The sequence below is a fragment of the Phocoena sinus genome, chromosome X (genome assembly GCF_008692025.1).
Source record: "Phocoena sinus isolate mPhoSin1 chromosome X, mPhoSin1.pri, whole genome shotgun sequence".
Classification (NCBI taxonomy): Eukaryota; Metazoa; Chordata; class Mammalia; order Artiodactyla; family Phocoenidae; genus Phocoena; species Phocoena sinus.
In genome coordinates, this window is record NC_045784.1 from 118,594,688 (window position 1) to 118,613,014 (window position 18,327).

Here is an 18,327-nt window from a genome sequence, read left to right on the forward strand (position 1 = left end):
TGACTCAATCGTGTGTCTTTTAAAATTTATACTCCATAAAAATTGACAGGATCTTTGCTAAATGCCGGAACTCTGGTAAAGGGCTTTTTAATATGTACATGAGGATATATATTATATACATATTTCATATATGTTATATACAATTATGCATCATCTTCAAAACCATACATTACCTGTTATGAAAATAAATGTCTTTCAGAATTTGCTTCCGTGGGTACTTCTGAGAGCACAGTTTAAACAAAAAACGTCTTCATCACACAATTTTGAATGTTCCAAATTATTTCTTAACAATAGAAATTTGAGAAAAAAGCATGTAAATCAAAGGGACATCACTTTACTCATCCAAATCATACTCATTCAAGTACACACGGTGCAAATGAACGTGAGCTTAAAATCACTACCGCCGCCACTAGATGACTCTAAACACACTAACTTAGTAACAGGTAAATATTAACATTAGGCTCTTGTTTTCATTTTTATTATAACATCAAGCCTTTCGAGAGCAGCTATTTAAAGCACAAGCTATAAAAGAAGACGAGATGACCCACTAATATTAGAACTCACAATATCCATGTAGACATATGACCGAATGCCAGATCTATTCCGTGGCTATTCATCTCTTCTTGGGTTCAGACAATCTAATTTTGAAATACACAGCATCTGCAATGGTAAATCCGATTAAAATGACTTACTTTAGCTTATAAGGCATGCAAAAGAACACACAACATCTGTCAATGGTCCTTGGAATGTGTTAACGAAGGAAGCAAAACTGACCCTCTGTTGAAAACTGACAAGTGCAAAATGGCAAAGAAAAACAGGGCCGCTGCTTTTTGCTCTGTGACTAATCACGTGATCCAGCTGGCACGTGCAAACACAAAGATGTCCTGCAAATACACATATTACTTTTCAGTGTCATCAAAGAGTCTAAGAATATATAATCACACCATTTCAGTTTAAATACGGGAAATATTATTTAAAATAACTCCCTATGGCTTTTCTTGTCATCAGACTGATACTGAGTATCTTCAGATACTGATACTGAAGCTAATTCTTCAGCTTAACTATCAGGAGTGCAAGTGAGCGTCTGATGAACAGAGAACCCAGTGTCCCTGAATGTGTATCTTTGTCTTCCATGAAAGGAAAAAATTTTAATAGCATGACAAAATGATTTTATATTATATATTTTATGTTTCCTGTACTCTTGTGTGTATCACACATTTCAATATGAAATCATTTTTAAGTAAACACATTCAAATGCAAGTCACAGTTCAAGGTAAGGAGGAAGATCCCAGCTTGGTAAAATGCTTAGATACACATGGATTCTTTTTTTTTTTTTTTTTGCGGTACGCGGGACTCTCACTGTTGCGGTCTCTCCCGTTGCGGAGAACAGGCTCCGGACGTGCAGGCCCAGCGGCCATGGCTCACGGGCCCAGCCGCTCCGCGGCATGTGGGATCCTCCCGGACCGGGGCCCAAACCCGTGTCCCCTGCATCAGCAGGCGGACTCTCAACCACTGCGCCACCAGGGAAGCCCGACATGGATTCTTTACTGTTGTTCTCACCAGTTAGAAATAAGCTCCTTGTAGGCAGGGATTTTTGTGGGGTTTGTTCACTGAAATATCCCAACAGTGGAGGTGATCAGTACATGTTGAATTGAATTAATGTATCTATATCCATAGAAAAGTTCCACAATCCCAAACTGATTGCACATAAATAATTTAATTTAAAAACAAAAGAAAATGTCTTTCTCTTATTTCACTTGGCATAATACCCTCCAGGTCCATCCATGTTGCTGCAAATAGCAAATTTTCATTCTTTTTTATGGCTGAGTAGTATTTCAGTATGCGTGTGTACGTGTGTGTGTGCGTGCGTGTGTGTAAGTATCACATCTTCTTTATCCATTCATCTGTTAATGCACATTTATGTTGTTTCCATGTCTTGGCTACTGTAAATAATGCTATAAGGGCTTCCCTGGTGGTGCAGTGGTTAAGAATCCACCTGCCAATGTAGGGGACATGGGCTCGAGCCCTGGTCCAGGAAGATCTCACATGCCATGGAGCGGCTAAGCCTGTGCATCACAACTACTGAGCCTGCACTCTAGAGCCCGCAAGTCACAACTACTGAGCCCTCATGCCACAGCTACTGAAGCCCATGCACCTAGAGCCCATGCTCTGCAACAAGAGAAGCCACCACAATGAGAAGACCATGTACCGCAACGAAGAGTAGCCCCCACTCACTGCAACTAGAGAGAGCCCATGAGCAGCAATGAAGACCCAATGCAGCCATAAATAAATAAATAAATAAACAAATAAAGGTCTGAACATAGGGGTGCATGTATCTTTTCGAATTAGTGTTTTTGTTTCTTTTGGATATACACCCAGGAGTGGAATTGCTGGGTCACATGGTAATTCTTTTTTTTTAATTTTTCGTTTTTTGAGAAACCTCCATACTGTTTTCCACAGTGGCTGCACCAATTTACATAGTGTTCGATGGTTCCCTTTACTCCGTATCCTCGCCAACATTTGTTATTTGTGGTCTTTTTGATGACAGCCATTCTGACAGGTGTGAGGTGATACCTCATTATGGTTTTGATTTGCATTTCCCTGATGATTAGCAATGTTGAGCATCTTTTTATGTGCCTGTTGGCCATCCGCATGTCCTTTTTTAAAAAATGTCTATTCAGATCTTTTGCCCATTTTTTAATCAGGTTGTTCATTTTTTTGATGTTGAGTTGTATGAGCTGTTTATATATTTTGGATATAAACCTCTTATCGGTCATATCATTTGCAAATATTTTCTCCCATTCTGTAGGTTGTCCTTTTGTTTTGTCAATGGTCTCCTTTGCTGTGCAAAAGCTTTCAAGTTTAATTAGGTCCCATTTGTTTATTTTTGCTTTTATTTCCTTTATTTTAGGAGACAGATCCAAAAAAATATTGCTATGATTTATGTCAAAGAGTGTTCTGCTTATGTTTTCCTCTAGGAGTTTTATGGTTTCTACTCATACATTTAGGTCTTTAATCCATTTTAAGTTTACTTTTGTAGATAGTGTTAGAGAATGTTCTAATTTCATACTTTTATAGGTAGCTGTCCAGTTTTCCCAGAACCACTTATCAAAGAGACTCTGTTTTCGCCATTGTATGTTCTTGCCTGCTTTGTCGTAGATTAATTGCCCATGTAAGTGTGGATTCATTTCTGGGCTCTCTATTCTGTTCCATTAATCTATGTGTCTGCTTTTGTGCCAGTACCATACTGTATGGTCACTTATATGTGGAATCTAAAGAATACAACAAACTAGTAAATATAATAAAAGAAACAGACTCACAGATATAGAGAACAAACTAGTGGTTACCAGTGGGGAGAGGGAAGGGGGAAGGGGCAAAATAGGGTTAGGGGATTAAGAAGAACTATTATGTATAAAATAAGCTACAAGGATATATTGTACAACACAGGGAATATAGTCAATATTCTGTAATAACTATAAATGGAGTATAACCTTTAAAAACTGTAAATTTTATACAACTATAACATATAATGTATATCAACTATACTTCATTTAAAAAATAATAATAATATAAATCAGAATAATCTGCCAAAGCAAATTGAAACCAAATATTAAAGTCCTTTTGACTCAACCTTGATCAGATACGTATTGGAAAAGTCATTATTAATCAGTTAAAACTGGAAATAAGCGTTTGTGGTTTTCTAATATTACAAGGCAAGAATAACTATACCCTAGATCAGTGTTTCCCCAACTTGTCCCTTGAGAAAAAAATCACCTGATACGTCTGAAAAGAATGCATATTCCTGGGCTTCATCCTAAATCTGAATCAGAAAAAAGACAATGGAATCTGTAGTTCACCCCAAAGGCCAGGTGATTCTTTTAACAAGGCAGGTGTATGACAGAGTTCACTAGAGCAGCAGTTGGCCAACTATGGCTTGGGGACCAAACCGCCCTACTCCTTGCTTTTGTAAATAAAGTTTTATTGGAACAGAGAAAAAATAAAGTCACAAGAAAATGGAAAAATAAAAGATAATCCCTTACCAAAAGCAAAACACACACACACACACACACACACACACACACACACACACACACAGAAAGAAGCAGCACCTAAGGCACTAGGCAAGGAAGAGAGAAATGTTTAAAAGGAGTAATAAAAAAGAGGAGAAAACCAAGAAGAGAGAGGGACGAAAGGGAGAGGGCCAAAAAGCACATGATTTCGAAAAATGAGGCGCAGCAGGTAGGCAGTGACAAGGTGGAACCTCCACCCAGGAGCTGGGTGTCCCAGGTTGCTGGGCCTCGCCTGTGTCTCTTGCAGGTGTTTAAGAGTGTGACTATGGAAAGCTCTTCCTTCCTCCCTCCTTCAGATTAAAAGCCACCCAACAGAGACAGCATGTTTTCCTTGTACAGGGGCGGGAGCTGCCATTGTTTTGGGAACCTGACTAACAATTACAGCCTAGTGAATTCATTACTCGGGAACCCAATACATATAGGTAAATTTTGAGAGGGACTGAATCGTGCCATAAAGAGAACTACATATGTGGTGATTTACTGTATGCAAAAATCGGGATTAGAAAATGTTTTTCCTGCTTAAAGCATCAGCAAATCCACGGAAGAGTTGGGCCAAGCTTAAATGTGTAGTCACTGCAATCTATTTTCCTGAAAGACATCTCCTGCCACAGGGAGGGGGATTATACATTTGATTGACAAATGGTCTCGTCCAGCCTGGAAAGGTCTTTTGCGGATTCCTGGTCAATGTGGTATAAAAACACATGCTTCTCATTTTCTGTATGTTAACCCACTCTAGTCCCACACAGACTCACATGCCAAATGTCGAATCACAAGCACTAAGGCAATTGAGTTTGTGATTATATTTTGTTGTTTTTGTCTTCATTGTGAATTTGTCTTCCCTTGGGAGAACTCTTGTGGATATTTACTGTTTTATGCCTCTTAAAAGCTTCTAGCAGGGTCTCTAGAATAATTCCCATAATAAGAATGAAGTAACGTATCATAATCATAACTGAACTCTTGAAAATCTACAGGCGAGTAATCATTCAATGTGAGCACTGTTGGGCCAGAAAAGCATTAGAGTAAATAATTCCCAAATACTTTAAAGAGGAATGCCCTATATTTGGGGGAACCTCAATTTGTACAACTAAAAAAATGAGATTCAGACATTCCCTAAATTGATCTACAGTATGATACAGATATAATGACAGACTTACAGATAGATCAGTGGAATAGAATTGTCCAGAAATAAACCCTTACATCTATGATCAACTGATTTTAAACCAGGGTACCAAGACATTTTAGTGGGAAAAGAATATTCTTTTCCACAGATGGTGCTGGGAACACCTGTATATATGCACATGGTTAAAAGAATGTAGTTGGACCCCTAGCTCACATCATGTACAAAAATCAACTCAAAATGGATCAAAGACTGAAATGTAAGACCTAAATCTATAAAACTCAGATGTAAATATAGATGGAATTCTTCGTGACCTTGGGTTAGGCAATATTATCTTATATATGACACTGAAAGCAAAGAAGAGAAAAAAACAGGTCAACAGGTACAAGAAAAGATGCTCAGCATCACTACTCATCAGGGAAATGCAAATCAAAACCACAATGAGATACCATCTCACACCTGTTAGAATAGCTATTATCGAAAAGACAAGAAATGAGTGTTGGAGAGGATATGGATAAAAGGGAACTCTTGTGCACTGCTGGTGTTAATGTAAATTGGTATGGAAAACAGTATGGAGGTGCCTCAAAAAATTAAACATAGAAGTACCATATGATCCAGTAATTCCACTTCTGGGTATTTATCTAAAGAAAATGAAAACAATAACTCAAAAAGATATATGCACCCCCATGTTCACTGCAGCATTATTTACAATAGACAAGACATAGAAACAACCTAAGTGTCCATCAACGGATAAATAGATAAAGAAGCTGTGGTATATATATATATATATATATATATATATATACACATATATATATATGTGTATATATATATATATATATATTAAAAAAATGGAATATTATTCAGCCATAGAAAAGAAGGAAATCTTGCCATTTGTGACAACATGGATGGACCCTGAAGGCATTAAGCTAAGTGAAATCAGTCAGACAGAGAAAGACAAATATCATATGATGATCTCACTTATATGTGGAATCTTATAAAACAAACAAACAAAGAGAACAGATTGGTGGTTGCCAGAGGTGGGAGATGAGATGGGGTGGGAGACATGGGTGAAGGGGGTCAAAAGGTACAAACTTCCAGTATGAAATAAATAAGTCATGGGGATATAATGTACAGCAGAGTGACTATAGTTTAAATTACTTGGGGAACTTCCCTGGTGGTGCAGTGGTCAAGAATCCACCTGCCAATGCAGGGTACACGGGTTCGAGCCCTGGTCTGGGAAGATCCCACATGCCGCGGACCAACAAAGCCCGTGCACCACAACTACTGAGTCTGTGCCCTAGAGCCTGCAAGCCACAACTACTGAGCCCATGTGCTGCAACTACTGAAGCTGGCGTGCCTAGAGCCTGTGCTCCGCAACAAGAGAAGCCACTGCAATGAGAAGCCCGAGCACTGCAACGAAGGGTAGTCCCTGTTTGCTGCAACTAGAGAAAGTCCACATGCAGCAACAAAGACACAACACAGCCAATAAATAAATTAATTAATTAATTAAAAAAAAAATACTTGGGGGCTTCCCTGGTAGCACAGTGGTTGAGAGTCCACCTGCTGATGCAGGGGACACGGGTCGTGCCCCGGTCTGGGAAGATCCCACATGCCGCGGAGCGCCTGGGCCCGTGAGCCATGGCCACTGAGCCTGCGCATCCGGAGCCTGTGCTCTGCAACAGGAGAGGCCACAACAGTGGGAGTCCCGCGTACTGCAAAAGAAAAAAAAAAAAACTTGGGACTTCCCTGGTGGTCCAGTGGTTGAGAATCTGCCTTCCAATGAAGGGAACATGGGTTTGATTCCTGGTCGGGGAACTAAGATCCCACATGCCGCGAGGCAGCTAAGCCCGCGCGCCACAACTACTGAGCTCGCGTGCCTCAATGAAAGAGACCACGCGCCACAACGAAGAGCCCACATGCCGCAAATAGGACCAAATGCAGGCAAAAATAAATAATAAATGAATGAATAAATAAATACATAAATATTTTTTTAAATACTTTACTGCATATTTGAAAGTTGCCAACAGAGCAAATCTTAAAAGTTCTCATCACAAGAAAAAATTTTTTGTAACTATGTGTGGCGACGGATGTTAATTAGACTTACTGCGGTAATCATTTCCAATACACACAACTATTGAATCATGTTGTACACCTGAAACTAATATAATGTTATATGTCAGTTATACCTCAATTTAAAAAAAGAACTGAAAACAGAGACTTAAATAAAAGAGAGAAAAATAGGTAAATTTGACTTCAAAATTAAAAACGCTTGTGCTTCAGATGAAACCATCAAGAAAATGAAAGATAATCCACAGAATGGGAGAAAATATTTGCAAATTAATATCTAATAAGGATTCTTGAATCCAGACTATATAAATAACTCTTACAACTAACTAAATAGTAAAAACAGAAATAGACCAATTTTAAAATGGGCAAAGAATCTTCATAGACATTTCTCCAAAGAAGATATACAAATGGCCAATAAGCACATGAAAAGGTGCTCAACATCACTAGCCATTCGGGAAATGCAAATCAAAACCACAATGTGAAACCACTTCGCACTTCACACCCACTAGGCTGGCTGGAATCAGACAGAGATTAACAAGTTCTCAGAAGAATGTGGAGAAAATGGAACCCTCATACAATGATGGTGGGAATGTGAAATGGTACAGTTGCTTTGGAAGTCTGGGAGTTCCTCAAAAGATTAAACACACAGTGACTCTATGACCTAGCAAATCCACTCCTAGATATATATTCAAGAGAACTGAAAACATGTCCACACAAAAACTTATATAAGAATATTCATAGCAACATTATTCATAATAGACAAAAGGTGGAAATAATTCAAGTGTCCATCAACTGAAGAATGGATAATTAAAATATTTAGCCAGATAAAAAGAATGAAATACTGACACATGCTACAACATGGATGAAACTTGAAAACATTATGCTAAGTGAAAGAAGCTAGTCATAAAAGATCATCTATTATGATTCTATCTGTCTGAAATTTGTGGAATAGACACATCTTTAAAGACAGAAAGTGTGTTAGTGGCTGCCAGGGGCTGGTGGGAAGGACTGTTAGGAGGAAATGGGGAGCAATGGCTAATGGGTATGAGGGTTTCTTTTTGGGGTGATGGGAATGTTCTAAACTTGTGGTAATTAATGCACAACTCTGTGATTATACTAAAATCTATTGAAATGTACACTTTAAATGGGTTAATTGTATGGTATGTGAATTATATCTCAATAGAGCTGTTAAAAAAAACTTGAATGGGATCCTGTTTTCCCTGTTTGCCTTCTTGTTAAGAAAACTCTTTTCTGTTCCTCCTTGCTGGGAATGGCTCTCCTTCCCTTTTCAGATTAGTGCAAAAAATTATCTGAAAACGGAGCAGACATATCTCTATCAAGTTGCTGGCTCACAGTTTTCCAGAGACAAATACACAAATGTAAATTATAAGTGCTGCTAAAACGTCTGGTTTCCCAGCATCTGCAGGGTTAACGAGCCGACTTAATTTCTTCCTGGCAGAGGTAACAGTATCATTGATAAATATTTGAAAGAAAGTCAGAAAAGAGATAATTACCTTTCAGAGTAAATTTCAATATATTAAAGTGTCACTATATTTGCTAATCCAACTATTTTATAAAGCCCCAAACGTTATTATGAGTATAAACTGATCCTTCTTTCCAATTTCACATCAGCCTTTGATCTTTCCATTAAAATATAATTGTTTTAAAGAAAATTATATCATGTATTGAAAATGAAAGGAGGGAACGGATAAAGGTCTTCTCAACTGGGAAGCAACAGTGGCTGCTTAATATTCCTACTGAAGAAAAGAATAAGATGGGAAGGAATTCATCTGCATCATGAAACTTAAGCCATAAATGACTACTGCAGATTTCTTGATGCATAAAGAAGGCTAAAAAAAAAAAAAAAAAGGAAGGCTCGTTTAGCACTGAAGTTGTAGTTTCTCTCTTTGGAGAGCTTTCCTCGTAGACCTCTTCTTTACCCCCGGGCACAGATCATGTTGGTTCCATACTCTGAGCAAAGGAATATGAGTCAAAGTGACCTGTGAGCAAATTGGACAGTGCAAACATTTCAACAACAAACCACAGAAATGATTTGTCTCTTTGGAGCACTGATTCCACTAGTGCTCTCTTATGTTTTTTTAATATATTTATTTATTTATTTTTAATTTTGGCTGTGTTAGGTGTTCGTTGCTGCGTGCAGGCTTTCTCTAGTTGTAGCGAGTGGGAGCTGCTCTTTGATGCGGTGCTCAGGCTTCTCATTGCGGTGGCTTCTCTTGTTGCGGAGCACGGGCTCTAGGCATGCGGGCTTCAGTAGTTGTGGCACGCGGGCTCGGTAGTTATGGCTCGAGGTCTCTAGATCGCAGGCTCAGTAGTTGCGGTGCACGGGCTTAGTTGCTCTGTAGCATGTGGGATCTTCCCGGACCAGGGATCCAACCCGTGTTCCCCCCTGCACTGGCAGGCAGATTCTTAACCACTGCGCCACCAGGGGAGTCCCTTGTGCTCTCTTGAATGTTGCTCTGGGGAAGAGGTCATCCCCAAGTCTTCACTGGGGGAAACAAACAACTGTCTCTTCTGACTGATCTCTTCTCTATACTCACTCATCCAGGCTTTAAATACCACCTCCGATGACTCCCAAATTGATATCCCCATCTCAGATCCGTTCCTTGAAGACCAGATTCCTGTAACCATTTGCCAACCCAAGATCTCTGCATGGACATCAAATAGGCACCTCAAAGTTAGCAGGTCCCAAACCAAACTTCTTTTTTTTTTTTTGCAGGGGACCCGCCCAGCTCGGATCGTGGGATCTCAGTTCCCTGACCAGCAACTGAACCCCAGCCACAGCAGTGAAAGCACCGAGTCCTAACCACTGGACCACCAGGGAACTCCTCCCCCCAAACCAAACTCCTGAGCCTCACGATTTCCCCACACCCAGCTCTCCCTGCCGGCATCTCCATCTCCACCCGTGACAATTGCTGCCACCCTTGACACCCCTCTTCTCTCACAGCCCACATTGAAACCATTTGCAAATCGTTTTGGCTCTACCTTCAAAAATACACCTCGACTCTCACCACTGCTCACCACCTCCAGTATCAACTCTCTGGTTTAAGCCACCATCATCGATTGTCACAGTCTCCTAATTGGTCTCCCCGCTTTCACCTTTCTCCTGCCTTTACCTCATTCTCCACATAGCATCCAGAGCAAGGTACATTACTCCTTTGCTCAAAACCAGATCAACTCGGTGCTGTGCTCTGTGACCACCTAGAGGGGTGGGATAGGGAAGGTGGGAGGGAGACGCAAGAGGGAGGAGATATGGGGATATATCTATATGGATAGCTGATTCACTTTGTTATACAGCAGAAACTAACACACCATTGTAAAGCAATTATACTCCAATAAAGATGTAAAAACAAACAAACAAACAAAAAAACCTTCCCATGGCTCCTCATGTGACTCAGGGTAAAAGCCAAAGTCCTTACCAAGCCCTATACGACCCAGACCCGTTACCTCTCTGGCTTCATCACACACACACACACACTGCTTCAGCCACACTGGTTTTCCTCCCATTCCTTGAACTTGTCAATACTTTGTCATCTCAACGCCTTTACAGCGATTATCCCCTCTGCCCAGAACACTCCCTCAGAACCCCCTCTTGGTGACATCCTACAATCCCTTAGGTCTTTGCTCAGTGTCACCTTCCCAGTCCTGAAAGAAACAAGAAGCCAGTCAGATCCTTACATTCATCATGCATATACAACGAGGGGAGGGCTTGGGTGAAAAATAAATGAAAGGAAGGGCTGTGACATTGGCCTCTTGCCGGGTTCCAGATAAGACCTTGGCAGCGATCAGATAAGAGGCATCTCTCTTAGGGGGCTGACCTCTGCTTCTGCGCTGGGGCAGGTGGGGAGCAGGTTTTTTATTGAGCCTTCAGAGGGTGCTTGCTTGAGAAGATGCTGTAGAGGGACATTTGCTTTCAGTCCTTGGGGGCAACTCCTAAAGACTGAAGTGCCTCCTAGTGCCAAGCGCTTGCATGAGCGCTTGCCAAGGCATGCCTGAGAAATGCAATGGATAAAATGCATCTCAATTTTCTGATGGATTTTGAACACACTTGCTTATTTGTTTGTTTTACAAGACAGTAAACTATTACAATTTCACATACTGTAATAGCTTCATTTATGAGAGAACATGTTTCACTGATAACATTTTTAACAGCATCAAGGGAATTCCCTAGCTGTGCAGTGGTTAGGACTCTGCGCTTTCACTGCTGAGGGCCCGGGTTCAATCTCTGGTTGGGGAACTAAGATCCCACAAGCCGTGCAGCCAAAAAACAAAACAAAACAAAAACATCATCAACCCTCCAGGACGCAACTAAGTACTAGGAAAAAACTTTGTTAAGCTTTTAGAAACAGAAACAGACACACAGATACAGAGAACAAACTAGTAGTTACCAGAGGGGAGTGGGAAGGAGGGAGGAGCAAGATAGGGGAAGGGGATTAAGAGGTACAAACTACTAGGTGTAAAATAAGATACAAGGATGTGATGTACAGCACAGGGAACACAGCCAATATTTTGTAATAACTTTGTATGGAGGATAATTTATAAAAAATGGAATCACTATGTTGTATACCTGAAACTAACATTATACAGTAAGTCAACTATACTTCAATTTTTTTTTCTTTTTTTTTTGCGGTACGCGGGCGTCTCACTGCTGTGGCCTCTCCCGTCGCGGAGCACAGGCTCCGGATGCACAGGCTCAGCAGCCATGGCTCACGGGCCCAGCTGCTCCGCGGCATGTGGCATCTTCCCGGACCGGGGCACGAACCCGTGTCCCCTGCATCGGCAGGTGGACGCTCAACCACTGCGCCACCAGGGAAGCCCTATACTTCAATTTAAAAAAAAAACAAAAACAAACTTTTAATGCAACCGGAAGAGATATCACAGAGTCCATGTGTTAAAGGTCCTATACATTGGTAGAAGCAGGCTCCCCAAATACTCATAGTCTATTTACTCATATTCTGCAAACAACTCTAACAAGTTTGGTTATCTCATTTCCTAGTTCACAACAACACATCAGAAGGGGCAACGAAGGAGGGAGCTTAGAGGCTTAGGCAGTAACTGCTGGCCGGTAGAAAGAGTTAAAATAACAGCAGCAAGAAATGGCAACTAACAGAGAGGGGATATATGGAACGATTAGAAAACCAGGCATTACCAATTAAGAGGCAGAACATCTGTGCCCAATTTAATGCAGGGACAAACAGACCCGCCACACTTTAGGAGCCCTTAAGGCAACACTATACACAGCAAATTAAAATAACTAATGCTCTTATAAGGATAATCTTGAATCATCAAGAAAAGATACAATTATTTCCAGGCTCAGGAGTCAGGAAGGTAAATAATCTTTTTGAAAAGCTTTCCATCCAAAATGGTTAGCGACTGGGGCAAGGGAAAAGCAGTGCAAGTGCTGAACCTCAGTTACCCAGAAAATCAGTTATGCGGAACAACTCAGAAATTAGCGTTGCCCAGTAAGTGACCCATCATCATTGGAAAACAGTTTTATACTATGTTGCAATGTATATTGAATAATTAACTTTTGTTGTGATTTACACAGCTAAACTCTGACAAAAACAAATTTGCAGTGAACAGGTTTTCACAACTACTTCTCTGAGTTATCTGAGGTTAACTTAGATCAGTATAGTTCGAGTCCTTTTGTCCTGCAAGGAACGCAAAACATTTCTTTCTTTTTTTTTTTTTCTTTTTTCACCCATCATCAGGTGAGGAAAGTTTGAGGGGGGAAAAAAATCTCTGTTTAAAGGTAAGTTCAAAAGGTAATTTTATAATAAATGTGGGCTCCATCTAGGCTAGACTGAGTTATCAACCCATAGAAGTAATTTAAGGAAGAACTTCTGTGCCAGGAGTTGTTTAATGAGCGCCACGGATGACTGTAAGAAATAATATTCACTTCTTCCCAGCTCTAGTAAGCTCTCAACTCTGAACCCCAAATTTCCTCTCCATCCTCCATTCCCTATCTTAATGATATCTCTCCCCACCCCTTCACCCTAACTACAAACCTGGAATTAACCTAGTCTCCTTCCCTGTCCCTCAAACCTCGCAAGGAGTCACCAAGTCAAATCAGTTCTACCATCTCAATTCCTCCAGCTTCTCCCCTTCTCCCCATTCCCAGAACTGACTCAGTCCATGCCTTCGTCCACTCTTGCCCAGCATGCTACAACTGCTCTCTAACTGGCCCCCCGACTTCCGGTCTTCTAGCTCTCTTCTGCACACTCCACACACTGTGTCCTCCCCACAACCGCCAGAGTGGTATCTGCAAAAGCAACAAGCCCCGCCATGCACTGGCACTGCCAGCCACTGTGCACACCGGGCCCTGTACCACCCCAGTAAGGGCATCATTCACAGTTTTGCAGTGCACAACCTGTACAACCATATGCAGCAGCCTTGCTCTATTCCCCTAGTTACAACACTCCAGTGGCTCCCCATTGCACTCCACATAAAGCCCTTTAATATGCCTGATCCAGCCTCTGCCTACTTCTCCAAATTAATCTCTCTCCTGTATTTTCCACACTTTCCACTCCAATCATTAAAAAAAAAAAAGAAAGAAAGAAAGAAAGAAAGAAATGACTCCCCAAACCTACTATGCTGTCACCTTTCTGCTTGTTTCGGCACATCTTATTTCCTTCGCCTAGATAACCTCTCCCTACCTTTCCCCACCACACTCCATCCCCATCCCCAGTGCACCTGGACATTTGTATGCATCCTTGAAGATTCAAATCACGCATCACCCTCTCCCCAAAGTCTTCCCTTAACTCCCTAAGTAGAGTCAACCATCCTACTTCTGGCTGCCCCGCGGCAGATCCTGCACAAACAGGTGTAATTACCTTATTGCACCGTGGCATGTCCTGGTAGCGAGCAGTCTCTAAATGGTCATTACTGAAATGATCTCTCAGAAAGTTCTGTACCACAGTAAAAAACCTTGTAAACATATTCTTAAATAGAGGAATACTTTTTTTAAATAGATGAAATCTTTTCACACGTAAAACTCATCCTAGGGTGCATGTCCTAACAGCATAGCTACAGACCACTTTCGGGACATTCTGTTGGTCCATCCAGCGGTAGATGTTACTGCTAAAAATGCTGAAAGGCAGAACAGCACCACAAGCTCGTGTAAAAACACAGCACAGCAACCGGTGTCATTTAGGTGCTGTGACACATCATAATGACGAGGCAACTGCCACCATGCAGGAGCCTTCAAAGGTATGGAAGATAAAACACCGCACAACTATAGAAGTAGAGAAATCACTGGAGGTAGGAATGTCAACTGACAGTTCATAGCATAGCTAATTGAACTTTGGTGAGAAAGCATACATTCTCCTATGGAGATTTTTTTCACTCTCAGGAAAATGGAGGAGGCAAACACAAGACACAAAGCACTTTCCACACTCCCCTGAGCTGCCCAGCTGCCAGTGAGGGTCTGTTGTAGCATCCCAACCCATTCCAGACGCTGAATACCTGAAGGAGCGTGTGCCCCATCACCGCACTCCCCTTAATGGTTGATTACACATGGAAACCAATAGTGCCCACCCCAAATACCAAACAGGGAGGGACTGAAAACGCACAGGCCGAAGCCTTGACTTACTGCGGTCTAACGACAGGGGTTGCCGTGGCCTCCTTTGGATTCGAGGCTAGCCCCGAATAAGGAAGGAAAGTATTTGGAACGTATGTGAGGGCTACCTGATTTTCAGAAAATTGTCACCAAGTCTATTTTTGGGGTGCCAAAACTCCCACTGCAAGGCTGAGCACCTGCTAAAGCAAAACCACCACGGGAGCAGAGGACGAAGACACGTCCATGAATTGCAGTACCTTGAGAACTTGTCTGAAAAGCCCTGGCGGAACTTAAGGTACCAGAGCTGCACCCTGTTCTCGGGTTGCTCTCGAGCCCCAGTCCGCATGGTCCCGTAGGAACCTAGCTCCTCAGAGCCCAGAGCCTGCTGCACCTTCCCCGCTGCACCAACCCCAAAGCTTGGCACCTCCGGCGAGGTAGACGCGTGTGCATCACGGCTGGCAAGTGACCACGTCCACCGTCCCCCGCTCACTGCTCACATCCCTCACCCAAATCGCGGCAGTGGCAGTAAAGGATGCGTGGGTTTGTTGGCTCTTTTTTGTCTGTCCTATAGTGAGGACCCCAGGAGACAGGAAACTCATGGACCCAGCTGGAAAGATGCACCAGCCTGAGTGTAAGAAAGCCCGAGTTGGCGGCGGCGGCGGCGGCACGGTTTCTCTACAACTCCTCCCCCTCCAAGTGCGGCGCCGAGGGTCTGCGAATCCCAGCGCCTTTTTGGATTTGGCTTCCCCAAAAGTATTATTCAACCCCCGCCGCCGCTTTTGCAGCATTCAGGGGATATTACAAGCGAAGTGCACCCCCGGGAGGGGGGCTTCTGGTCGGCGGGATGCGGAGTTGGAAGATACCGTCTGGCCCCATCTCTCCAGCGACACACAGGAGCGGGTGAGGAGCGGAGAGGGGACCTGAACTAGCCACGGCGGAGACGTCCTCACACCACCTCCCGGACTTTCTCACGGTCCCGCTGCAGCGCGGCCCGGGGCCGGAGGAAAAACGGCTGGCCGGCTAAGGGCGCTGGCAGCGGGGGAGGGCGAGCGTGTGGGGGCGAAGGGAAGACAAAGTGTGCTCGGTAGCCGGGCGGCCGGGGATGGAGCGCGGGAGGAGAGGGGCGCGCGAGCGCGGCGGGAGGCGGAGGCCGCCGGGCGGCGTGCGGGAGGAGGGAACTTACCTGCGAGGAAGACAGCTTGCAGCAGGCAGAGGTAGCTCTTGCCGTACTTATCGGAAATCCGTACGCGCTGCAGGGCCATGGCCATGTCCACCTGCAGAGAGATGGCCTGGGTGGCCGGCACGAACGCGCAGCCGTCCGGGTCCCAGGGCAGGCCCGGCGTCCTGCCGCCCGGCGCGGGGCTCTGCGGCGCCGGGGTCCGGGGCGCGTGCCCGGAGGCCGAGCCCAGGTGGGGCCGGGAGCCGGCCGCCGCCGCCGCCGCCATCCTCACGCGGGAGCCCGGGCCGGGACCGCCGGCCCGGCCCGCCGCCGCCGAACTCCACCCCGCCTCCGGCCCCGCGCGTCCGGGCACGGGCGGGGAGTTCTGCCGCCCGCCCGCCCGGCCCCGCCGTGCCGCCACCGCGGCCCGCCCTCCCGAGCCCGCTCGTGGGTACGGGAGCGCCGGAGGCCGAGAGCGCGGCGCGCCCGAAGCCCGGGAACTTCCTCGAAGTTTGGGGCTCCGGTGGGGCGCTTCTGGCCGCGGCCGCCGCGAGGGCCACTCCTCCAGGGAGCGCACACACGCCCCCCCTTAGCTCCCGGGAGGATGGGAGGCGGGGATGTGGAGGAGGGACTCCGGTAGCCTAAAGGGAGAACCCCTGCAGAGACGCCCATTGTCAGGGGAGGGAAGGCCGACCGAGGCGAGCACACGTGGTGGGAGGAGACGGCCGGGCCTCGCACTCCCATGGCAACTCTTAGCATCCGGCTAGCACTGGCCGAGGCAAAGATTCGCCACGCGCGGGAGTTGCTCCGTGAGGACGCTTGCAGGTGGCCCTGTCGGGACTGCTGTCCTTGCTGACGCCGAGAGGACACTAGCCCTGGAGAGTCTGAAAGGGTATGTGCTGAAGCCAGAATATGCCCTCCCCACACCCAGCTCAAACAGACACACTTACATTCCTACCCCTTGGGGATGCTAAGTCCTGTGCCCTCCAGATCCCTGATTCTCGAACGCTGGGGTCTCAGGAAGCGCCCTGTATAGACACCTGGGCTGCCATCCCTCAGGGTCTTTGGAATCTTGACCTGTCCTCGAGCGGGAGGGCTCAAGAACACAGAGAGCACAAGAAAACAGAAAGGCAAGAGGAGGTGACCCCTTAAAGAAGCCAAGTGGGAAAGGAAGGAGCCGGAGCTCTTTCCTTGCCCCAAAGCCCCCAGGGATGGGGTTGATGAAAGATGGGACTCCGCAGTGCCTGGAAGGAAAGGAGCGCTGCCCAGGAAGCCGCGGCTGCTGGAGGAGAGGCCAGGGGATGTCAGCATAAAAAAACGCAAGTCTGAAACTGAGTCAGTGCTGTTGGAATTCGCCACGATTTTGCTCCAATGCTAGAAATCTTCATGGGAATTGCAAGTGCCATTTCTCTCTTTAATCCTTATCCTTTTCAAATTTTTCTGGCAAGAGAGTGGTCTGATGGCCAATCTTTCCAGGTCCATCTTTTAAACACTCTATGGGGAATCACTGATTTATACCTCCAGAGAATGGGTGCAGGCAAGTACAAAAGGCAAGAGTAAGTAGGGGAGGAAAACAACACACACACACACACACACACACACACACACACACACACACACACACACACACCCCTCTTCCTCTAACCAGTTTAAGCTCTGTCTGAATGCGTCAGTCCACAGGCAGAATGTTTTCCAGCCCCTCTCTTGAATATGTGCAGAGGGAAGAGGAGCAACGACTTATAGTTGTCCCCTCTATTGTGGACAAGATGACATTAAGAATTCCACTGATGCTACAGTTGTTGTTCTTTTACAACAACTTTAAAGTTAAAAATAAATAGCAGTCTATTTAAATAACATTTATTATTTTATTTAATAAAAATAGCAGTCTATAAAAGTACTAGGTGACTATATAGGAGGATATTTTTTATAATCTGCGGTGGAGAAGGCTTTACTTAGCATAACAAAAAAAATGTGATTGATCCACGTATGGAAAGATGCCCTGCTATACTGTCAAGTGAAAAAAGTAAGATGTAAAACAATATTTATAGTTTGATCCCACTTTTTAAACACTATACATATGTATATGCATAGAAAATGGTTGGGAAGGATACAAATTGCTAACAGTGGTGATCTCTGAAGAGTGAAACTGGGAGTCAGTTGGTTATGGGGGAGCTCTCACTTTTTCCTTTATAAGTAATTATGTTAAATTTTTCACAGTGGGCAATTGTTTTTTAGTAACACATTTTCTAAATAAAGAAGGAAACAAATAGAAAAATAAATTTAGGTTCAGAAAGGTCTTAGAAAATTAACAATGAAAAAGAATTTTCTAAATATA

The 18,327-nt window shown here is 44.0% G+C and overlaps 1 protein-coding gene across 1 annotated transcript in view; it reads right to left on the reverse strand.

The window, feature by feature from the left end:
• MCF2 (MCF.2 cell line derived transforming sequence) overlaps positions 1-15,179 on the reverse strand; it is a 97,548-nt gene extending 82,369 nt beyond the window's left edge. The window contains exons 1-2 of the mRNA XM_032618991.1: positions 15,091-15,179; positions 13,404-13,537 (exon numbers count right to left, since the gene is read on the reverse strand). Of these exons, the coding sequence (XP_032474882.1) occupies positions 13,404-13,537; positions 15,091-15,179 (223 nt within the window). The remainder of the gene's footprint in view (positions 1-13,403; positions 13,538-15,090) is intronic.
• Between the last annotated feature and the right edge of the window lie 3,148 nt (positions 15,180-18,327).